The sequence below is a fragment of the Neolamprologus multifasciatus genome, chromosome 12 (genome assembly GCF_963576455.1).
Source record: "Neolamprologus multifasciatus chromosome 12, fNeoMul1.2, whole genome shotgun sequence".
Taxonomy (NCBI): domain Eukaryota; kingdom Metazoa; phylum Chordata; class Actinopteri; order Cichliformes; family Cichlidae; genus Neolamprologus; species Neolamprologus multifasciatus.
The window spans coordinates 10705785-10730973 of NC_140450.1; the positions used below are offsets into that span (position 1 = coordinate 10705785).

At 38.5% G+C, this 25189-nt stretch overlaps 2 protein-coding genes and 1 long non-coding RNA gene across 11 annotated transcripts in view; 1 reads left to right on the top strand and 2 right to left on the bottom strand.

Annotated features, from left to right (window-relative positions):
• snx18a (sorting nexin 18a) overlaps window positions 1–2583 on the bottom strand; it is a 34966-nt gene extending 32383 nt beyond the window's left edge. Inside the window, exon 1 of the mRNA XM_085179197.1 lies at window positions 2493–2583. The gene's annotated coding sequence lies outside the window, so the exon portion shown is untranslated. The remainder of the gene's footprint in view (window positions 1–2492) is intronic.
• Window positions 1–25189, top strand: part of LOC146506472 (ADP-ribosylation factor-like protein 15) — a 112888-nt gene that overhangs the window by 7851 nt on the left and 79848 nt on the right. For 2 of the 9 annotated variants that reach the window (XM_085179218.1, XM_085179219.1), the window contains exon 1: window positions 2781–3117. The exons of the other annotated variants lie outside the window; for them this stretch is intronic. In XM_085179218.1, coding sequence (XP_085035344.1) covers window positions 3064–3117 — 54 coding nt within the window. In that variant the 5' untranslated portion in view covers window positions 2781–3063. Of the gene's footprint in view, window positions 1–2780; window positions 3118–25189 lie in introns of those variants that run through there. 9 annotated transcript variants of the gene reach the window in all.
• On the bottom strand, window positions 15913–20774 carry LOC146506473 (uncharacterized). Its single transcript, XR_014877096.1, has 3 exons — window positions 20431–20774; window positions 19585–19645; window positions 15913–17005 (listed from the first exon to the last, which is right to left on the bottom strand). It is a non-coding gene; the product is annotated as an uncharacterized LOC146506473 (long non-coding RNA).

Genomic DNA, 25189 nt, shown 5'->3' on the forward strand with positions numbered 1-25189 from the left:
TTATAATGACTCCTCCAAGTCACTGAAGTTAACTAACCTGCAGTGAAGAACACGAAACTCACAAATGCAGGCTTAAGGGAAAGCTATACTTCCTGTTCACTGTATTGTGATACCATGGATCACATGAGATGTCTTCTGATGATTGCTATCGTTACACTGAAAGCATTTTGGTACATGATCCTACTAGCTTACAGGAATTAAAAGCTCAAATGATGCCTTGGGTGTTTTGGAGATTTCACGAGGGTACAACAGGCAACATTTTTGAATAAAACATTTAAAATAGCCATGCTTTTGTTGACGCAGTCAGCATTAGGATCACACCTTTATGAAAATATATTGAAGCCTGCATGTGTTTTGGCTCAGTAGAGCTCCTTTCCAAGGGCACACAGCAGGCTGTGGCAGATTGACATCTCACAGCTGAAGCACAGAGGAAAGAGAACTGATGGGAAGTTGTTGGCAGAATGAATATATCTTGTTGGCATATGGGACACAAGGCTGATGTTTTGTCCCCTGTCTGACCGTGTTACACACCTCACTGGCGCTGGCAAAGATCTGTGCCAAGTATTTTTTTTCTTTTCTTTTCCAGAGGCAAACAAAAACGACCTATTGTATCCAGATAAGAAAACTCAAAATGTTTCAGTAGGGTATATGCTTTTTTTATTGTTCGGTCGATATTAGGCTAATCATTTACTTGAGCCAACAAGTTTGAGTCAGGTTTCACTTGGAGGGTTTAAGTTTGGTTACGGTGTTCACTGATCGTAAACCTGCATGTTTTTTGTCCTTCCCATCTGCTGTTTAGCTCATTGTGATATGGAGAGGACCACTGATCAGTATCTTGGAATGGATCAAGATCAGTGTTGCTGTTAAGATAATGGATCATAATCCAATACTGGCACTTTGACTTGCTTTTTTATCTTGACTTCCACTGATATGTTGTCTTGATTTCCACTTCCTTTACTCTGTCTCAGTCCATAAATGATATCATAGCGTTGGGTACGACAAAACATTTCTTTACTGGGGAAAATACGCTCCTGGATTAAGGAAATGCAAATAAGTTTGTTGTTTGATTTATACTCATTTTACTTGAAAAATAAAAAATGGCTTGGTCTATCAAACCATTAAATACATGTAGCTTTATTACCAAGATTTCGATTGTACAGTTCATCTTACTGACCTACAATCATCGGATAAAGTGCTTTACAATGGGCCATCATAGACTGTCATATAACTAATCCCAATACAGAAGGGGGTGTCTGCTATAAAAATTATGACATGCATATGATTTGAATATACTGTATTCAACAAAATTTTGATTTATTTATTTAGCACTTTTTGAAAGTGACTTTTTGAAACACTTTACAAAAAAATCAGATTTCTGATCTAAAGTTGCACCGTTGCTTTGGTTTTTGAATTAATGAAGAAAAAGAACATTGTAATTTGAGAATAACTAGATGAAAAGTTGTTTTGTTGACTTTGGGATTGTTTGTAGGCTTAAAAAAAAATCCATAACAAAATCAGCCACCACTACTTGACCCTCTGAAATTGATTCTTTTTGTACAATAACTTCATGTTATGAAGCCGTGCAAAATTTTACCTTGAAAGTAAGATTTTTTTTAATTTTTTTTAAGTTTGTTTGAATGGCAGGACCTTGAAGTACAGATGTGGGTCACTCTTAAATTTGACAGCATCTTTTATTTTTTCCAGAATTTGTGAGCCCTCCTAACCTCGTAGCCATGTTACATTTTCAGGGCGGAAAAACATTTCTTTTTGTTGAAAGAAATCCAATCTAAGCAGTTTTACTCCAAATGCCACAGTCTAATGCCAGAATCTTTTCCTCAGCAATTATTTATCTATAATCCCTTTTACACGTCAAAATGAAAGGATATATCATCGTTTTGCTTGAAAAACTGCACCAGCTTATGGTTGTGAAATGGTGAAAAAACACTGGTGCTCACTCTGCTGCTTCACAATATGAACTTTGCATGATTTGACAGGTATGCTAAAATGATTGTGCTAAGAATCAGATGATTTTTGAGAAGGTCAGGTGGAAACTGTTTTCAGATTTTGTTGACTTTAAATGGAATGACCCAGAAATTCTCAGATTATATAAATCAGTGTTTGTGCCCAAGATGCACTAAAGAGCATGGCAAAAATTTCTATTCATAACTGCAGAAAAAACATTATATGGAATAATTGGAATTACAGTTTTGATTGTCACTTTTAAGTGTAACACTTGCAATTTTATACTTGGCAATAAGTTCCCCAGACATGACTTGTCTTCATTCCTATATCAGATACTTTCACTCAATACAATAACTGTTCTTGCCCATAACTGTTCCTGCCTCCTCCTGGTGAAATTATTCATCATGTAGCGTATTGAATTAATATTGAGCATTTTATATTTTAACTACAAATTTGTGTCAGTTGATAGTGGCAGCAGCTAGAACTAGACTGCCGAGCTGACCAAAGCAAGCAATTTGAAGATGACTCACAGTTAACAGACTTCCAACAAAACGTTCCACAACAATGATTGAAATCCCCACGACCGCTGCAGACTCAAGTGGTCGATCCTTTTATCCTCCTCCATGCATGGAAAGCAATATATTCTCCTCTCCATAAAGCTGTGCGTACAGTATGGCCATAGTGTGTGGGTGTGTAATGGTGACTAATCCAATTTGCAGTCTTATTCTGGATCCCTAGTTGTCAGAGAGTCCTTAATCTCTGTGGAGAGAGAGAGAGATCCTCACAAACTAATCTTAAGCTTGTGTCAGTCTGCTGATCCTTGTGGTAATAGTTTTTTTCTTTTCTTTCTATGAATGAATGTAGGGAGTAAACACTGGACAACCGTCAGTCTTGCTCATCTGCAGTCTTTCAAACTCAATCTCAAGTGTTAAAAAAAGAATTGAACTGTGGCTTTGGGCTGCTGAACGTGACACGGTGAAGAACGGGACTCATGGTGTTGACCTGGCACTGCTCAGCTATCCCTGATCCTCCTCCACCCATTCACTTACTCCAGAGGCTTGGGTTGTTTGTTGCCGCGGGTTACACTTGTTGTTGAGCGCAATGTCGGAGCACATGCAGCTGTCCCTTGCCTTGTGCAGGATTGGGCTTTACACGGTAAGAAGATGCAAACATGCTGGTATTTGTTTGCTGGAGAACAGGAGGGATGCAGTCTGTGTGTCTATGTGTTAGATTGAACACTACTAGTTTTAGTATGCTTTTAATCTTTCCTTGCAGTGCTTTACGGTTGGTTGATCACTGAATATAGAGTGTGCTCTAATGTGTATGTTGGCATAATATTAAGCTGGAAAAGGTGGATGCAAGCAAAATGACAGATTGTTGTCTCTTTTCTACCTGAGCTCCTAGCAACTGGCTTCAGGCAGTCTTAAGTGCATCATAGTTTTAAACGAATCCATCTATATTATTCAAATAGTGATAACTGTCAAATTTGTTTTTGAGTTTCTACTGCCATGTGACTTGTAAGAGAGATATTGGTTAACATAAATAGACAAATAGACGTATTTTTAGAAGCACTGCAGTATTTGGTACATGTTTTGAAATAGTTGTATTTTAACAGCAGCTGATGACTCACATTGCATTTGTCTGCTCCTCTGTTACTCTCTCACCAGCTGGTAAATCGTTTTCAATGAACATAAACAGAAAGGCTGATTCTGAAATAAGTGTTTAACAGTAAGCGTTTTGTTTGATTAAAACGTTGTGCCTCATCGTTGACTCATCGTTGACTCATTGTTTCAGCCATTCTTGAATCAAATGAGTGGGAATAAGCAGATGGGTATTAGGTGTATTGGAATTAAACTAATAGACCTTGTAAATTAAAATAGTAGCAACTGTTGCTGGTAATATCTTTTTTTTTTTTTTTTAAATTGTGTTATTTTTATTTTTTATTGCTGTTTGACTGGCTTTTAATGTTTGTTTTTTTTTCTGTCAGTTTGCTTAATCCTTGAGGCACCATCAACATCCAAACAACAATAACAATGCTGCTGGGCTCTTAAATCTCTAGTTCTATTAAGTGGTGCAAATTGTCAGTTGTACTCCTAGTTATTCCTGTAACACAGATTATGAAAAGTTTTTATTATATTATTGACTGAGTGGGTTGAGACTAACAAAGGGAAATCTGTAGCAAAATGACGTTAACTGCTGTTTTTTTCCCCACACAGATTTAGCTACATGTAAATTAAATATTTCATTAAATAATGCTACTTGCAATATATTTTATTTGCGAAGTAATTGGAGGAATGTAATCAGCTGCCTCCTCAGTAAAGCTCTGTTCTCATTTAAAGCGTTTATCTCGTCACAAATCACTTTGCAGCTGATTGTTAGATAAGCTGTACTTATCTCAAAATTTGAGTATTTACTGGGTCGCAGCAATCAAAACATTAAATATAACCCATAACAAAATAGCCTAAATATAGTAGCTCAGTAAAAATTATGCAATATGAAATAAAGAAATTGCTCAGTTAGGTTAAAAACATGGCCAATAACAAAGAGGAGTTACATAAAAAAACAAAAATCATGAAATGGTGTAAATTAGTTGAATAAAGTTCTTAGAGCTTAATAAATAAAAGACTATCTGGATGGGTGGATGAATAAACCACAAGGGGGTCCTTGGACTACTCAGTAACAGTAGTTGTGGGCCTTTCAAAGAAGTCCAGAAGGGGGGACCACAGTTTATAAAATTTATTTTTAGACCCACGAACTGTATATCTAATTTTTTCTAAATCCATACAAGACATTACATCTTTTATCCATTGCGTGTGTGAGGGAGGAGAAGAGTCTTTCCACTTCAGCAGTATAGCTCGCCTGGCCAACAATAATGAAAAGTTTAATGTTTTGAGTCTGGAGTTGGACAGATTCAGATTCTGGACCGCACCAAACATAGCACAGAATGGCTCTGGTTCAATTTGATGCTGCAGGACTTCAGACATGGTATGGAAAACAGATTTCCAAAAGGTGGACAAAGAAGGGCAGGACCAGTACATATGAAACAATGTACCAGGAGCACCCCCACACCTTATACAGGCTGGGTCCACCCCTGGGTATATGTGTGCCAGTCTATCCCTGGACCAATGCCCCCGATGAACTATCTTAAATTGGATGAGTGTATGTCGAGCACACATTGATATATTGTGAACCTGGCCAAGGATAGAGTCCCACAGTTCATCCGTAATACGAAAGGTAAGGTCCTTTTCCCATTTAGATTTGATAACAGCTACTGAAGAGCCTTGTAAATTGGAAATTGAGCTGTACAAGGCTGATATTATGCCCCTTGAGGTTGGGTTTACCATTAAAAAATCATCTACTGGATTGTGTGGAGGCATCTGGGGGAATTCTGCTGTCAGACTCTGCACGTAGTGTCTGGCCTGTAAGAACCGAAAAAACTGAGCTGCAGCTATGCCAAATTTGGCGGATATTTGAGAGAAACTTACAAATTGTCCATCTTCATATAAGTCTGCAAAGGATTTTAGGCCCTTTTTATGCCAGATATGAAAAGCATTATCTGCCATTGAGGGAACAAATAGGTGGTTTGCTGCAACTGGGCTTTGAAGTGAGAAAGCCCGGAGACCCAGACTCTTCCTAAACTGAGACCAGATTCTAAGAGATTGCTGGACAGCTCTATTGTTACTGGGTAGAGGCAATACCAAAGGGAGTGATAAACCTAAAGTCGCAGGTAGAGAAATTTTCCCACTTGAATATGACTCCATGGCAACCCAAACTGGTGGTGATGGTTCGAGATGGTAGTGTCTCCAATACAATAAACACCTGATATTGGTGGCCCAATAATGGTACTGGAAATTAGGGAGGCCTAGACCTCCAACCGGCTTGGGCCTTTGAAGAATAGATTTCTTCAATTTGGGAGGTTTACCATTCCAAATAAATAAAGTGATTAGTGAGTCTAGAGATTTAAAAAATGATTTTGGAATCAAGATAGGGAGGCATTGAAAAACATATAAGAATTTTGGAAGTAGCATCATTTTCACTGAGTTAATCCTACCTATTAAAGATAAGGATAATGGGGACCATCTGGACAGCATGTGCTTGCCCTGTTCCAGCAGGGGGAGGAGATTCTTCTTAAACAAACAATTAAATTGCTTTGTGACACATATCCCAAGGTAATCAAAGTGATCTGTGACTATTTTAAAGGGAACATTTACCAAATCCAGATTTTGAGCACTCTTGTTAATCAAAAACAGTTCACTCTTATTCATATTAATTTTGTATCCAGAGAGGTGACTAAAAGCATTCAGTATATTAAGTACTCATCGAGGAAGTCCCACATTTTTATGTACAGAGCTGTCCAAGGAGGGAAGGGAGGGGACAAAAACAAAACAAAACAAACAAACAAAACAAAACAAAACAAAAAAAAACCATGACAACCAACCCCACCCCAGAAAGAAAATGCAATACAATAACATATCACTGTGTAAAAAACAAAAACAAACCCTAAAACAATACCACCCACCAATATCACCCAGCAGGTTGCATTAAAAAGCAACCGCGTAAGCCCCTGCTTTCTTCCCATATTAGTCAAGAACTCCCCGTACCACTAGCATCATACCTGCACCCTTGAACAGTAGCCCCTAAACTCGAGCCAGGGTCTCAGTTTTCAGGCCACGAAGAAGAGAAAGAACAAAAACAAATCAACCAAACAACGAACCAGTTTTACCTTAAAATGAACAGCAAAGAATATATTGCTATGCCAACAGTGCGGCTGTATAATGTCAGTCACAACGAGGACGCCACTTAGGCTAGTCCGACCCGTTATAGTTGTAAATTAGGGTGAGTGCTCTAACCGGCTACAGTGTCCAACTCAGGATGGAGAGCCTCGGTTTTCTTCCATGGTTTGAATGAAGCGAGAGGCCTCCTCAACTGACTCCAGTCGCCGGATTTTCCCATCTGAAAGAGTAATGCGGAGCCTGGCGGGGAAGAGAAGGGAAGGACGAAGGCCTCTCCGGTATAACTCGGCCATAACATCCTTATACTGGACTTGCTGCTTCTGGACGTCGGCGTTGTAATCCTCATAAAACTGAAGTTTATGTCCGCAGTACTCTAACGTCCCTCGGCGTCTCCGTGCTTCCCTGATCAGCAGCTCCTTAATCTGGAAGCGGTGGAAGCGGATAATGACTGAGCGCGGCCTTCCATCAGGGCCCGGTTTGGGCATAAGGCTATGGCGGGCTCTGTCAAGCTCCGGGGGGGATGGCAAAGTTTGTGCGCCGAAGACCTCCACCAGCAGCCGGGAAAAGAACTCAGTTGGCCGTGGACCCGGCTCCACCGATTCCGGCAAACCCACCAGACGGATGTTCTGCCTTCTGCTTCTACTGTCCAGGTCGGAAAGTTTAGTTTTGAAAAGTTTGTTTTCCTCCTGTAGTGAATCATACTTAGCTTCGAGCGCTGCTAAACGTTGAACAACATCCACTGCGTTCAAGCTCAAAAGTTCGTAGTTCTGGATTTGCGACTTCCGCTTGAATCTTGTCCAGCTTACCGTTAATTACATCCGATGTAGCCTTAAAATCTGCGGCTATGGCTGTTCTGTGCTGTTCGAGCAGGGCGACAAGCGCCGGGTTCAGGGCTGCACTAGCATCCTCTGCTGCGCCAGCGTTAGCACAGCTCTCGCCAGTAAGGTTTTTCTTGATTTGTCTCCTTCCCTTGGACATCCTTCCAGCGTGACACTCACAAATGACCCGAATTCGTATCTAACAGCAAAATGGGGCTCAGAGAGTAAAATTTTAAAAAAGTTAGGCAGGTGCTAGTGGCCGACACACCTTACTCCATTGCCGGAAAACGGAAGTCCTCATATTGTGCTTTAAAAAGGATGATTATCAGTGGTATGGTCATTGGCTAATGATTAGTGATTGCTAAGCTGTGAGCAGTCAGACCTGCCCTTTCTTGTCATATCTACTTTTTAGAAACCAAGAGGGAGATAATGAAAACGCTGATCTCGAGGCTTCAAAGTGCAACTTAAGAAACCAGTGATTGATGTCTAAATAGCTACGTACTCGTCTTATACTGTCTATGAGCGGCACATGAACTTGTCCAAGTAAAATCGAGCTGTAAGCAAGGTTGGACTGAGGTTAAACTATTGTTCTGGGTCGCAGGGTTTATGTGTTGGGTTGTATCTCCTTGGGAAAGTTAGTCCGATGATCCCCTTCCTCTGTCAACACCGCTGTCCTGCTTTGTACCTGAACTTGAACCTGCTGTTGCTGTCAGCGGGGCGATTATGTTGAACCAAAATGTTATAGTTAGGCCAACAAAAAAGCGAAGAAGCTGACTCCAAATCACATAATGTGGGAAGATAACAAATTAGAGCAGCTGCACTTTAATAAGAAATGTACTCATTGTATTTGACCCAACAGTTTTGTTTTTTTTTTCTTATTGATCTTGATGGAAAATCACAAGTACTGACACGTCTCACACAAAAAAGAAAAAAACACATTTATGTAGTAGGCTTAGCAATTCTACAGACAGTAAGTTGGTTCGTGCCATCATCGATACTCGGAGCATGTTGTTTCGCAAAATTTGTTAATTTAGCCCCATCTGCCTTGGTCTATGGGGGCTGTGTGGTGGGACAGGAAAAACTGACTCCTTGGACTGTGTGTGTGTGTGTGTGTGTGTGTCTGTGTGTTGATAAAGGAATAATAAAGCATGTAGAATTATTTTGATTAGGGATACAGTTGTTCTGTCTTCTCCTTTTTTTTTTCTTTTTTGCATCCACAGCTGATAAGCTGATAAGAGACGGCTGATGTGAAATGCTATTAATTGAGTTGACAGTGCATTATGTTATCGTAAATGCTCCTCAACAAGTATTACATCTATCCAATGTCCTCATAGCTTCTGCTGTCTCTCACTAAACACGAGACGTAAAAAGAGAGGGAGAGAAGCCCACAGTCATCATCTGATCTTTTCAGTCTTGTCAAAGAGGTCGTTGGCATGGCAGGCATGAAATACCTCCAAACTGCTGACCCTTTGCTGTTCTCTTCCTCCATGCTATGCTAGGTCTCCCACTGGCATCTTGTGCACAACTGCTGATGTGTGAGCAGTTACAAGAGAATAACTGAGAATTTCACAGAATCAGCATGTTGTCACTGATACCTGATTCATCTATTTGAGAACAGGTTTAGACTGATATCATCCAGCTATCAGCTCACGCCTTCCTTATCTTGAGTTACCTGTTTCTTTTCAATTGGACACATTTTCACTGAAACCTCTGTGCTGTGTCACTCTATGTTCATCTGCTTATTCATTCAAACTTTTCCAATACAAACCATGTATCTATTCTGTTTTTATTACAGCAGTGCAGGTAGATGTTGGTTAGGTTCTCTGTAGCAGCAGGTGCCCTGGGATATTAGTATGTGGCCACGTGCTATGGGTACCATAGCTACTGCTCTTTGGACCCTTAACCATTAAGGGTCTAAGTGATCGCATTAGTCACTTCGTGGCTAACTCATTATGTTTTTAATGGAGTGGAAAAGTGTTTCTCATACATGCTGCTTCTAATTTTCAGACCCAGGTCACACTATTTAGATCAAGATGCTCAAGACTGCTTTGAGCTTAATTTGGAAAGAAAGGCTAGAGAGTGTGCACAAGATAATGGCAGCTTTACACCCAAGGTGGCCCATATAAGAAACCTGAAGCAGCATACTAATTCTTTCACATTAATGCAGGACTCACTGAACCAAAGTCAGAAAATAAGTCTTTTTATTGGATAGTAGTGAAAACTGTTTAAGGTGCTGTGTAAGAGATTCTTTGTAAGACGCAGTAGATATGTTCAATTGTTCAGAATCAAAGTAAATAACTTTATAAAAGCACACTAAATATCAGAAAAACATCACTAATTGAAGAGGGGTTTCTCTTAAACTTTACTGATTTGTGCAGCTGTCACCACACTGGTAACACGTGCATCGTTTTTCATCTAAAGATGAATTTTTTTTTTTTAGTATTTTTCCCATAAACCAAAAGTACTTTTCTTATGGTAATATCATTTAAGTTATCTGCTTTGTTTTTTATGCACAGCAGCACATTGGCTCAGTAGACAGCACATGCACATCACAGAAAGAAGGTTTTAGGTTTAAACCCTCCTGGGATCTTTTCTGTATGGCGTTTCTATTTTTCTTATATTTGCTTGGGTGCTCTGGTTTGCTTTACACAGTCAAAAGGCATCCACATTAGGCTGGCGTTTCTAAATTGGCTGAAAGTGAGGATGTGAGTTAGATTCATCATCATTAAAAATGATTGAAAATGTTGTTGTTGTGTTTTTTAAATTCTTCCTTTTCCTACCTCTGTACTTAGATGTACTTTCTTTTGCATCCTTTGTCTTCTGGCTTTTTGTTGGTTCAATACTGATAGGTTGATTTGGCAAGGGTAAACAGCATTATTTCTTTTTTTCCACAAGGCTATATTATTGTAAATGAAGTAGGTGAAGGGACACACAATGAATAAACCTAAGCATAGAGTTGGTGCTTTTCTATATAACATTTAGTCTCCAAATTTATTTTGAAGAGCAGATTTTAGGGGGAAAAATAATTCCCGTCTTGCAGGAAATCCCAATTCACATCTTTGAAGTTATGTTTATAGTTCTAGAGAAAAAGTCATCCTGTTTTCTGGAAGGCATATTTAAAGCTCTCTTATCTTGAGATACCTTACTTTTGGATGTAATCAACTTGTGCAGCAGTTAACATAATTTCATAACATATTTTTTCATGTTTTGTTTTTTGAATTTATTTGAATTGTGTCAGAGTGAATGAGAAACTTTTAAAAGTTGCTTTGACCTTTTTAGAATTCATTGCAATACGTTTCAGGATTAACAAAACAAAACAATTTCTTGAAATGTGTATTGTGTCATATGCCAGACAGATTTATTTTACCATAAATAAACCTTTCTTAACACATTTCCATACTGCTTCCGTCCTTTTAAAAAGGCAGGATGGGAGCAGCTATTGCGCCAGACTGGGCCACGAATACACTTTAAAATAACCACAGTATCTACTGGTCACTCCCCAACGATCAAGTACCATTTCCTAAAAACGGTCTGCCAGTCCTTATTAGTTTGTTTTGTTTTTGTCAAGGACGTTTTGGGCAGGAGTTTGGCTGCACATGTTTGAGAAACAACAAAGAAAAACTTCCTGTATGAGATGTATTGGCTGACAGACCAGGGCGATGCCGCATTTGGCCTTTGTGTACCATGTGCATCAGGAACTAGGAGAATTTCTTACATTCACAGGCTCACATTCCTTTTGAAGCTGGGGTGGTTCAGGAATGTTTTGAATATTGTTTGTTTGTTTTTTAAACATAATTTAAAAAGAGTAAAAAGAAAGCAGTTCCACAAAAGTAAAATTATAGCCCTCCACCTCACTGGCAACACCCTAAAATGGATAAGTGGAAGAAAATGGGTGGATGTAATATCAGTTCACACAATTGGATAAAAAGTGCTCGTCATAAAGTCTGATAACAAGCAGCTAAAGTATGTTTATTTGAATTACTAAATTATTTATTCTCATGTATCTGTTTTTCTTCACCACATAAATCTGTTCTGTTGGCCTATATTTGCAGAAGCCTCCCTTACATCGCCCTTGAATCTGAAAACACTCCCCGTGGGCTTTTTGTTAAGGGACGCCTTAAAGCGTCTTTCTGTTACACAATAGTCTTTGTCCACCTCACATGACAAGGACCCATCTTTAGCCCCAGCTCAGACCCTAAAGCACATATTGTAATATGCTTATCCGCAAGACATTGTAATACACGAATGGGTTGCAAATTCCTAATCCAAGCCAGAAGGGCTCTTTCTCTTCTATCATTTTTTTTCTAGTATGCATCATTGTTACTCCATAGAGCAAGTGAATTCAAGAATCTCTACATGCAGACTGTAAATTCAACAGGACATTTTTTTTTAATCCTTCCACAGCTGGAGTAGTTTGTGTTTTGTCTAATTTAGTGGAACAATTTAGTTTAGCTCCAGGGTGTTGTTGGTAGCGATGTATTTGTCTAAGTTTATGCATTGCTTTATTTATTTTGTTTTGTTTCCTTTCCCCCCCCCCCCCACCTTTTCCCCCAAGTCAATCATACTGACTGATGATGTTGATGATGATCATGATGATGATGGTGGTGTTATGGCATTTTTAGTCACTCAATGCATTACTAGGTCAATACATTGAGTTTTTTACCTTTAATTTACAACAGGTCTGCATGTGTCATTCATAGTTCGGCTCATGATTGACTAAGATGTGCCATCTCAAACTGGATGCAAATCTAGCCCACTCCTTTCCATCAGTTGGATTAAGCGTCCCATAGTTGTATCCCTGCCACCCACTTCTGGTGCTTCCATTTATAGCTGTGTTGTTTTCCAAATGCTTTGTGGCTTTTCAATACAACGGATTTATTTAGAAGACATTAACTTAGATTTTTGCTCAGTCTTTTTTACAGAGACTTCAGGTACCTTCACAATGCGAGAAGAAGTTTCACCGTGATTATCAGCATCACAGTCTGTGGAATCTCTGTGGGATTCCTTATAATGAAAATTGCGCTCCATTTACTATTTCTGACGACTCTTTTATTGCAGCAGCAGCTTATACGGGACATCTCTCCTTGTGCAATGAAATCAGTTACTGCTATACCACAAAAGTGAAATTAGGTCATCGTTTTGCCAACCCCACAGTTGTTGCTGAGGGGCTTCTGTATTGTTCGCTATCAAGTCTGTGAAATGAAGATATTAGACAACACTCGTAACAAACAAATGTTGTGTCCACTGAAGCCTTATCGGCCTCAGATGTAATCCTCTTTTATATGAGTGATGAAAGCGGCACAATCCCATAAAAAGGGGTTTCCTGTTCCAATTTTTTTTTCTTTGAGGACAGATATTTCTGTCCTCATGTGGAGGAAGTGTCAAGTGATTTTGGTAGCTGTGTCTTTTTTTTTTTTTTGTTTGTCTATGTGGGCATACACATATGCAAAACCCCACATTTGATCATTTGTAAAGACAGAAAGCTTCCCTCTATAGGTAAAAATCTTAAAAATAAACTCTGGACTGACGGCTGAAATATTCACACAGTGATCTGGAGGGACAGCCTGCTCCTTGGCTGCATCTTAGGACATTCATGCTGACTAAGGCCAAAATAAATCTGTAGCATGCATGGTTTTCAAAACTGGTAACAGACCAAATTTGGACATATTGAGATGTTTTTGTTTTGATGTAATTTCAAAAGAATTAATGAAAGGAAAAAACATGCTTTATTTCTTCAAACATTGCAGTAAAAAACTGTTTACCCATTTTAAGAGGAAAAAATGGAACTAAATACATGTACAGTGTTTGGGATGGGTCTTTAGGTCATTCAAATGTAATGCTAGTGGAACCCACTATGTGACCACAACACATGTCAGCAGATCTCAAATCATCCTATGGTTTTGTGCTGGTGAAACAATGCTGCAGTTACAATGCTGCAGATCCAGGATCCATTCTTTGGTCACACGGGTATCTGAACTGTACAAGATCAGTGCACTTTTTCACCAAGCTTTATGCTTCCCACCAGTGATGTGAAAAAGAGGTAAAGGACTCTTGTCTGGACATGCTGTTTGTTTGTATGAGCTGCTGAGTTGAAGAAAGGGTAATGGCGCCCTCTATTGCTATTGAGCAGACATTGCTGTGGTTGACAAAGACTATCCAGGGATCTGCTTTTGGACAGTCCCCCTCTCTCTCGTAGACATTCTTTAAAACGCACTGCATATGATCAGGACACTTTACTAAAGTTCAGGTCAAGTTGGGTTATAGCTTGACTTGCACGTCTCTCTGAACTCACAAAACAAATAATTTATTGGTCTTTGTTTTTGCACTACCACACGATAAAAGGACAGCCTTTGTAGTAACTACTTTGCTGTTACAAAAAGAGTAATCTATTGCCTCTTTTTACTCAGTGTTGGCACATGTGCTAGTTATAACTTATGGTTTTTTTGTTTTTGTTTTTTGTTTTTTTTTGTGGTGTTATGTTTTGTTGTGTTTTATTGTAAGAAAATGGCAGTTAACAGTTCAGTGGTCAAACCCACATTGCTGCTTTTCCGGAGACTAATGTTCCAAAGCTGTTTCACATAGCGAGGTGGTTTGCAAAGTTAACACAGCATTTTATAGTGAGGTATTGAAACAGAATAGTACAGCTTAATGAAGACTAACTGCAACAACATGAAAACCTCAGAAGATAATGACTTAAAAACAAGTCTATAAAAGTCTGCCTTTGAGTGATTAAAAGGAATGCTCTGCTGTTTTCTGTAGGAAACTCTCAAAGACAGCTAAGACAGAGACATTCTAACTCACTTAATTTTTCAGGTCTCATTGCAAAAGTACTGTTTGTGTCCATTCATGCATTTTGTCACTTTTATTCATGACAGCTAGCATGGTTTATGTTGACTAATGTATTTTAATAGGATGCCTATTTTGTGTCCTCTTTCCTGTTGGGCGAGTTTCCTGTTGGAGTGTTTAACAGGGATGTATCCCCCTGGCAACCAAGAAATTCGATCCATAAAAGAAGTGGCTACTGTTGTTAACCTAAATCACCAGCCTCTGCAGCCTCCAGCTGTGAATGTTGTTGCCCTTTAAAAGTGAAACAAAAATACCCATTTGTGTATGTGGGCATAAATCATAATAAGGGTGGAATATTTGTGTCCATGAATATGACAAATTGGGGAACTGGAGATTCTGATGATGTCACTGTACTGCTATGAGATATAGTTTGAAGGTGATTACTAAACACTGAACTGTAAGACTGAAAATTAGCTTGAAACTTCATTAACTGTGAACCAGAGCTAACAAAAAAAAAGCTTGAAGACTTTTTACCCAATCCTTATAGACTTCCACAACCTGGTGTATGAAGCATAAAACCGGCAAGTTTAACAAGTTGCATTGCTTGAAGAGTCATTTTCAAAGCTTCTTCATGGAAATCATGTCAAATGCTGCTTTGGAGCCATAATGTCTAATTGTGCTTGCTCTACTTGGTCTGTGTAACTGCCTAATGATGCATAAATATGAGCCCACTGTGAGGACTCTCGTCATGATATTTTAGTTTTTTAGGTTGAACATTTTTCCTTAAATGTAAGTAGAGGAAATCAGTATTGTTTTTATGAGACTTCCCAAATATCTTTAAAAAGACTGGATCTACTCTTCACAGAAATCTTCAGGAATATAGTTTTGCACAACACAAATCATTTTCACCTGTCAAAAAGGATTTCTTGTGGGAAAATTGTGAAATATCCCAATAGACACAAGTCGACTCATGAATAGCAGCATCTCAGCGTATATTTCAACCTTGTTTTTGGAAGCTGCTGCTGCTTTGTTATCCAGAATAGGATTTTCCTTCTTTTTTTTCCTTCTTTTTTTCTTTTTTTTAAACAATAAGTTAACTGATTTGACTTTAGCTCTTTAAATGTGTCTACAAATTCAATAGGAATGCATTAATGTATTAATAATAGAAATCACAGAACATGCTTATATTTGAAAAACTACTTATATTGCTTGACAAACAAATTATTTACTTTAAGCCAACCAACCTACAAATAAAATAAATATACAGTCAGAATGAGAACTATATTTAGAGAATTGTGTTCCTGTTGCACTGTAAAAAGAATAACCCTACTCAAATTAAAAAAAATGATGTCCAATTGTCACATCCAAAATATTTGACTTCATAGAATCCAAATTGAGTCACTTGATATTACCTGATACTTTTATGTTGATATAAACAATATTACTAGACTTGACTGAAACTTTAAATTTTGCATTGATCCAAATTGATTTTTTTACATAGAACCATATTTTAATTATTGAACCAAGCTAATATATTGAAATTTAACCAACCTAATGTATTCACATCGAACCAAATTAACATTAACTAATATGTTTGTGTTGAAGGCGGGTAATTGATTTACATATATTCAAACTATATTTTTTACATTTCATTTTATTTCAGTTCAAAAATGCTCTGCATTTCCTATAAAAAAACAAGACAGATGGCCAACCAATTATTTCAAAATTATTTATTGTTCCAAACCATTTTAACTATAATCGATAGAGAGGATTAGTAATATACAGATTTAGTGCTACGGCAGAAATGATTAGAGAAATGTTTGTTTTATAAAACCTGCAATCTTTTGAAAACCAGTATAAAACCTGCAACCTGTCTAAAACTGGCATAAAACCATTATAAAAACTCTATTTAAACCAATTTGCAAGTACTCAAAAACGTTTATATGTGCACTGTGCCTGTACAATGTAAAAAAAATCTACACATGTATCAATGAAATCAACTTAAATCTCCCTTTCAAATGGGTGTTCTTATAATTTTTGAATGTAGAATACCACTGCAGGCCAACCAAGCAAAATAACCAAGCACACATGCACATGCATGTGCACATACACATGCATGCAAACACACTACTGTGCAGTGTTAAGTTCACAATTAAGTTTGCGAATCTTAAAGCTAATTTCAGTTCAACTTCCTTTTCAAAATCTCTTGAGTCTGTGATGGTTGGCTCATCCAATTCAGAGTTCAACGAGTCTGTAGGATAGCAGCTGATAGATGATGTGACAAATATTCCACTTTTTAAGTCTTTAACAGTGCATGAATTATGTTTTCTCCATTTATGGGTCTTGAAACTGCCATATATATTGCTTTTGTATGAGCAACCATTAAACATACAAGAGACAAGTTCATTTTTTTGAAATGTTGATTGATATGTTGAAAAAAAATCATACTCTGTGGAAAGCTGATTGTGGTCACAAATGTAGCACTTGAATGAAGAGGCTTTTTGTGTGGACTCCTGAGAAAGATGGTTCCTAGCTAGATGTTTTTGTAGACCGTTCCATGTCCTGGATGAACAGGGGCAATTTTCATGGATGCATGGGTAAGGACGGTGCCTGCCATGAAACCGATGATCAAGTCGATAATGTTGTAGTAGCTCAGATTTTCCTGAAAATGACAGGCTGCAGTCCTTGCATTTCCACATCCGATAACTGAGGAAACAAAGGGAATATATTAAATTCCCAAACAGGTAATGTTTGTATTGGTTCAATATATAGAATTACATAAATGAATTTGTCCATCTGCTGCAATGACAATTTATTTGACCACCCCCTTCCATCAGTATGAGAATGAGAAAATAATGGAGGGCTTTTCCTTTGTGTTGACAGTAATTCCCCCCCAAGATTACATCCCTAGTCAAACTCTGTTTGAAGAAATGCCTCAGAAGGGGGCGGTGCCTGATGGATCAGCATTCATGTGGGTGGCAGGCTGAGCTGTGATTAGGGCTGGGTATCGTCACTGATTTCTAGAATCGATTCAATTCCGATTCACAGGGTCCCGAATCGATTCAATCCACGATTCGATTTAATTCGATTCGATTCGATTCACTTTGATTTGAATCTGGGAAATTTTGACAGCCAGAAATATTATAATTCAGATCAGTACATTTACATATTTTTGTATCTATAAAAAGGAAGCTGACACACCAAGACTTTATCAAAGGTGTGAGCATCACAGCAGAGGCCTTTGTGTCAAAGTAGCTGAGGATAAAACACAGAAAAACATGAAGGTGATTTTCCTGTTCTGGGATTTTATAAAAATTTTCTGCAGTAGATCAAAAACGAAAAAACCATTAATCAACACATGAACATTACCTCTGAAGTTACAGCGGTTTTATTAGAGACAAGGCTGAGCGTTTTGCATAATTTTAAAAAGTTTAAATTTGTTCGGTATTGAACGGCAGAAATTAGGTTTTATTTTCGGAAGTATATAAAACGAAAAAAAAAAACGTCGGCCCGACAGCGCTGTAAACAACGGTAGACTTGTGCGTAACAAGCAAGCGAATAATGCAGAAAACAGTACAGAGGGAGAGAGAGCGCGCGAGAGAGCGAGCATGCGAGAGAGAGCTGTGCATCGTGGTCGAAGCAAAACAATAAAAGTCAGAGTGAATTCATGACGTTGTTTATGTGAAGCCTAGTTTGGATCTTCTTTTGCTGCTGGTTCGGTCAATATTGTTTGGAGAGACATCAAACTAACAGCTTTAGAATCAGCGCATAAAGGGCGTGAACACAAAGCGCGGACCGCCGACAGATCAGAATCAGTGCGCTGTCGGCTTTCAGCCCCGACTGTGAGAAAGGCGACATCTCACTGATTCTGATCCGCGGTTGGGCTGTGTGTTTAAGTCTTTGTGCAGAATCCGTGTTCCTGCTCTCATTTACTGTCTTAGCTGTTTGGTGGTTGTTGAAATTTTGTGAGATTTCACCAGAGATTCTGGCATTTCGGGCAAAATAAATTTATATTAAAAAATCGATTCAGGATTTTAATGAATCGATTTTACGTTATCCAAGCCAGAATCGATTTTAATCGATAAATCGATTATAAAAACCCACCCCTAGCTGTGATTGACACGTCACACTACTTAAACAGCAATTCACCCTCAAAACAGCTTTTTTCTGCTTATAAACTGTATTAGTGAGTCTTTACCTATGCAACCTTTCAGTTACTGGGCATTTCTTTTACAATTTCATGTAAACTTGTTAAATTCTACACTTTTTGGTCTAAAAATGTCTTAGTGCTGCCCTCTTAGGGTTGAAAGGTGGCTATTGCATTTGAATTTTGTGATTGGCTGAAAGCAGTTCATGCCTACGTCAGCGGTACATGCCAGTCACCAGCATCATCTCTAAGACACATTCGCAACCTTGGGGTCCCAACCCCAATTGGGGTCATGAGATAATTCTTGGGGTCGCCAAATCATTTTGGAAAGATATAAATGAATGTAGCTTCCGAATGAATGACAAGTGGTTGGTCTCAAACAGGTATTTTATTACTCAAAGCCAGTTACTGGCTTTGAGTAATAATAGTAAATGTGGTTTTTTTTTTTTAGCTCTGAATAAACAGATGAACAGAAGTGCTTTTGGACCGTTGTGGAGAAATATGCATCTGGTGTGAACAGCGGAGCAGCTGACAGTGTATGATTTTCCTAAGCGCACCACTTCGAAGTGTTCCTGTGGCCAATGTAAACCATGTGTAAGAGTTAGACCAAAAAGGGTAGAATTTAACAAGTTTACACAGAAATGTCAAAAACTGCCCAAAACTGAAAGATTGCATTGTAAAAACCCATTATAACAGTTTCTAAGCAAAACAAGTTGTTAGGCTTCAGTTACTCTTTAAGTAGTTACACTCCAAAATAACAGGACACAACCAAAATGAAATGTTCCCTTTGCCCTCCATAGAAAATGTTGCTGCATTTAGAACTGGACAGAGGAAATTAGTGGACAAGGATCTCTTACTAACTCACACAACGGATGTAACTAATGCAATAGCAATATTACTTACTACTACAAAAGTGATTTTCAGAGTGCTTTTCAATTACGAAGACTAGAAAAGGGGAAATGGGGCACATCTCCCTACACAACCAGCACTGAGCACACACCTGGGTGAAGCCGAGAGAGCAATTATTGCACACAATAGTGCCAACACATCAGCAAGGTGAATGAGAGGATAATGAGGGAGGGTCTAGATTATTATGAAATGTTTAAAAAGGATGTGCAGTGTAAATGCAAAATGATACCTGTTCAGATTAAATGAAAATGTATGCTTCAGCCATGGAATGGATGGAGCGATCTGTGGTTCTGAAAGCATACAGAAAAAAAAGAATAATGTTACTTCTCTATAAAACACATAACATAGAAAAACCAAGAAATACGTAACATGACATACACATCCTTATAAAAAGCTAGTACTATAATTTGATTTAGGTTTACCAAACAGTCTACAGACCAGCCATTAGCGACTAAGTTTGGCATAGGGTCAATTTTTTGCTGTTAAAATTTAAATTTCTTCAGAAAATGCACATTTTTCCGAGCCGCGCCTGAAAGTCAATTGAAGGAATTAGTCTTATGTCATTGATCTTATATGCTGGCTTGTTATTTCTGTCTCTAAATCATGCACATTAATAATTATCTTTTGCGCTCGGTGTACACACACATAACACACAGATATTTATATGAAGAGAGACAGAGACAAACGTGCGCGCACAAACACAAGCTTGTGTCTAGAAACCGCGAGCTCACCAGAAAAATTCAAACGAAGCGGAGCACGGAGTTATACTATGAATGTTATGAACTATGAACTTATGCTAGCTAGCTGTCTCCACCACTGATGCATCGTGGTAACGCTAGCTAGTTAGTATACTGGTAAAAAACGGCTTTTTGCCTAACTTGCATTCCCGACTGTGATGGTCGGTTGCTGGTAACCAGTTCTAACGTCGCGCCGGATAGCTAGCTAGCTTGTAGCTAGCAGCTACAATCATGCAAAAATTGGGGGTGGCTGTCGACCCAGCTTAAATGGGGTTATTTTCTGCAATTTTGGCAATACAAATTATAAAAGCTTTTGTAACACACTTGGCTTTACTTACGTTTATTTTCAGATGAAATTAATCAAAGATGTGACACGATGTTTCCAGCAGCCATGCAGAATAAAAATGGGTCCCTGTCTATTTCTGGTGGGCGTGTTCAAGTGCAAATCACTTTGACTCAAATTAAAGATATTATCTGTTCAACATGAAAAGAAATATATGTTTTGAGAGAAATCAAAAACTTTGCGCTGTGTCCTTTGTACAGATATTTAGTTTCATCCAAATCAAAAGTGGTATTTTAAAATGCAAAAAGAAAGGGTTTCACAATCAAATCAATGATTTTATTCTGTTTTGAATGGCACTTATTAGATTGAATGAATGACTGCATGTTAGACTTTTTTCAGTGTGACCTGAAATACAATTTAAATGTTCTTTGCCTTATATCTGTTGAAATCTGAGAGTAAGTAAAGTTTATTAATATAGTGTCTTTGACAGACACCCAAGAGAGAGTCAGCCATTGCTTTTGAAATCGCACGTTTTGATGGGTTTGTACAAAAATGACACGTTGTTTTTGTTTTTTAATATATTATTTAAACACACAAAAAATCTGTTCAATTCATTTGTGACTCAAGATTCAATTCATAAAAATTTACTGCTGTGTCCTCTGGGTGGAGCCATGCAGTCACTCTTCTATTAGCTCAATTGCAGATTTACTACTATTGAGTTTGTTATGGTAATTTCCCCTGATGCTATTATTTCTGAATATGAAATACACTACATCCTACTTTATCATTAAATAGACACACAAGCATGAGCTTCTTAGTAGCTCATTTGCTATTACCTGAATTTATACTAATAATAATATGGAAAGCAAAGGACAGGTTATTAAAGTAGTATTTAAAGGGGGACCTGGGGTTGTTAAACTTATTCTTTTGATTAATATTTTACATAAAACACTTGACTTTGATTTCCTTGAAGAGAAAATTGGTTTTAAGAGGATACATGGAAAACCTCTGGGCTGCTGAGGGCAAACTGAGAGGGTCACTTTTTTGTGGTGTTTTTGGCAAGATGTAACAGCATGCGAAACCACACCAAAGACGTGTATTATTCAAGAAGTTTCATCTATTACACACACTCTTTTGTTCTTATTTATTTATTGTGTGCAATCGTTTTCACTCATTTAAATCAGAAGTGAAAAGTTCCAAAAACACTTTTTCATGACCTGTTGGATGTATTTGCCAAGACTCTACTCAAACCATTACCCATGCTTTGTGTGTGTGGGTGTGTGTGGGTGGGTGGGTAGATGTATTTTTTTCTTTTTTAATGTTTTCCTTTCCTGTTAATGTGTTCCTTTCCATCTTAAGCCCCTTTCACACTGGACTTAAAACCCACTAACACTCAATAACATCTGGCTTTTGTCTTCGAGGAAAGGGTACACTTGTCTTTCATTCTCTGGTTAAGTGACTCCGCTGTAGTTGCGTGTATGTATCAGCTGCAGCTCTGATCGGAGGTGATGGAAATTTCCTCTTTCCTAGTGTGACGCTGTGGCACATTTTAAGTTTCACCTCCATCTGTAGTTTCTGAGACTCCTGTGTCTTTTTTGTGACAATGTCATATGTTCTGTCTGCATTTGAAAAGACTGAAGTGAAAGAAGTGTGTTTACATTTGTTTATGGGGCATTTTTGACAACAAATGTGTCACGCTAGATAAAGAAAAGTATTAAAATCTGCTTCCTTGCACTCAGTTTTCTGAAGACTTTACAAAAGCGAGCACTTGAAGAGTTAGATGACCTGACCTGGAAAATGATTTAATAATCTCTTCAAGATTATTTAGCATCTACAGTCTGAAATCTATTCCCATGCTGTTCAAAATTAGAAACACCTTGAATTCCTCCCATCTTTCCTGTGGCAGGTTAACATAAGGTGATTTCTTTCAAGTCAGACCCTTTAGATCTTTGCAGTATTTTCTGACATGCTGATGTTTTCCCTGTCCTTTGTCATACACATTCATCCAAAATTGTTAGGTTGGATGTTCTCTCTTCTGGGGGCCAGTCTCAGGAAGGGCTTAGGCTACCTTTGAATCAGGTTGCACTGTGCACTGTCATACGCAGGCCTGTGATGGATCGTGGCACAGTTGGCCTCTGACTGTTCTTTCCTGCCTTTGACTAAGTAAACGTTTCCCTCTGTGCACAGTCATTTATGAAAGCTTCTTTGCGCAATACTTCCATACGCACAACATCTGTCCATCAGCCTTGGCTTTTAGTGTGTGTCTGTGTGTGTGTGTGTGTCTTTCCCTTCTTCCGGTAAAGTCTGATTTTATTAGTAATGCTGAAACATTCTTGATCAAAGCAAGATGTTGCACAGTCTTTTAACTGGCTTTGCTTTTATAAAATTATTTATTAGCCATTTACCAGGGGCAATTCTTCAACGATTGCTCACAATTTAGTTGCAAGGAAAAAGCTTCTCATTTGTCTGATTAACCCAATTACTAGACTTGTCGATAAAAGCAGAGAAAATCTTTGAGCCTAAATATGATGACTGCTTATCAAGGTGACCCCAGACTTGACGTTGCACTCTAAGCGTGCAGAGGACTGGATGAACAGAAAGTAACTCAAGCATATAGAGGGTCCTGATTTTGTTTAATCACTATGTGTACTGTGTGTCAGCAAAGTAACTTTTTTTTTTTTTTAACTTGTGTGGCATTGACAATTTTTAGTCATCCAGTAGGTGTCAGGATAATGCAGAGCAAATATAAGCTGAAAACAAGACTTGGTGAAGAAGTTCACATACAGTTAACCCTCCATTTACCGAGCGACTAATATATTTAACAGTCTCACAAAAGTGTTGATGCGTGAAACTGTTTATTTGTGTGAGGAATAATGTTAGCTTCATGCACCAAGTTTTTACTCTGTACTTGGAGATGATGAGAACGGGCTTGTATGACGTTGTTTTCTGTTTTGTTTTTGGGGTTTTTTTGTTGTTTTTTTTGGGGTTTTTTTTTTGCCCCCTTTGAAGTAGGACAGACATGTGGAGTCTATTGGCTTAAGTCAAATGCTCCCTGTGTGGGATTTAGTTATACAGTTTGCATAGTGGTAGGCCACACACACGCACACACATGTGCGCGCACGCACGCATGTGCACACAGAGACACATTTCCCTCAGCTCAGCCCTTAGCTTTTTCTTTCTTAATGTTTCTTCATGCTGTTACACCTGTAGAAAGTATCAGCTGCACATGTTTAGGGGTGTTGATGATTTTGTACTCTAGCACTTTGGATTTGAAATTAAATGGTGACTGTATAGTAAGTAAAATGTTGACAATTGGCCTAATTTTAAAGCGGATTAAGGTTTATGTCCTTGTGCCATATTAGCTGGTTTTGATATAACCCCCTTGTATTAGGGGATCTAAAATCACTGGGCAAATGAAACATAAAGCCATTATATTAAATGTTTTGTTGCCCTGGTCATGAACCTCTAGGCCTGTTGTGCAGCCGTCTTTATTTATTTATTTTTTTTCTTGTTGAAAGAGCTCTTTATTTTCAGTTTCTCCAGCAAGTGAAAAACATGATCGGTTCATCTGAGGTCAGGCACCTAACTGGACTAATCAAACATGCTTCAGTTTGCTCGTTAAAAACGAGTAATGGGGAGGGGGGGGGGGGGGTGTTACTAGGAACAAAACAAGGCTGTAACATAATAGCTTAGTCTCCAGATCACTGTCCTGATGCACTGTCTTTAAAGTTGGACAAATCCATTATAATTTGCTATTTTATTTTAAATCGATTGTGCTATATTCCACCAAAATGATCACGGCATGAATGCATACCACTCAGTTAGGTGGCAATGAATTGCGCAGACCCTTCCTGTCTCCTGGCCCATGCTCGGTCCTTTTGGCTCACCTTTTGGAAGTTTTATATATGGATTCGCTGTATGACATCTTTACATTGGACCAAGCACTTGTTTAGCAACAATTTTGGAACTGGCTGTGTAAGCAAGCCACCGGATGAGCCAAATGAAAGCCAGTAATGCAATCATCATTGCTCAACTTGGCGTTGAAATATCTACCGTGATTCAGGAATAGACTGCTGTGGGGTTAGGGGGTTCTTGCAAGATATTCTTTCCTGTAGCCACAAAAATAGGACACCTGTATCACATGGTGAAAGAACAGAGACTTGCTCCCAGAGCTTCACTTGGTGGATTTGGACCAGTGTGGCTTACAGTCTGTTTTTGATTTACTATCACACAATCACTCTGAGACTGCTGTTTTTGAGAAGTTTTCTTTGCTGGGGAAAAAAGCAAAGGCAAACAAAATAACAAACAAGAGACCGGTTCCAAAAGGAACTGTGGTGTTTGAACAGTTTTCAGTTCACAACGGAGGCCGTTTCATCTAGTCACCCTTTTAAACCCCCCAAAGACCATATCTCTCCACAATTAGTGGGAGGTGAACGGGTTTAGATGGAGGCTTCAGGGGGAGCTGGTTACAATTGGCGCCCATAACAATCCCCCTACAATGAAGTGGAGCCACTCAAATGGCTGATAAACAATGTACATGAAGCAAACAGCAGGCAGTGATGGATCCATTTGTGAGGGAGATGGACACAAACTAGCAGTGATGGGATGACAAGAAGTAGGTAGATGTGGACTGGAAGTTTTTTAGCCCGGGCCTACAAAGAATCCGCCAGTCACAACTGAGGGGCCCGAAGCGTGTGACTATTAATTACTGATGGCTTCCCACCATTTGAAAATCAGGGGGCCGCAGACATCAGATGTGTGGAAGGGGCCTGTCATTACCATCACAGAAACAATGCTCGAATTTGGCTGTCATG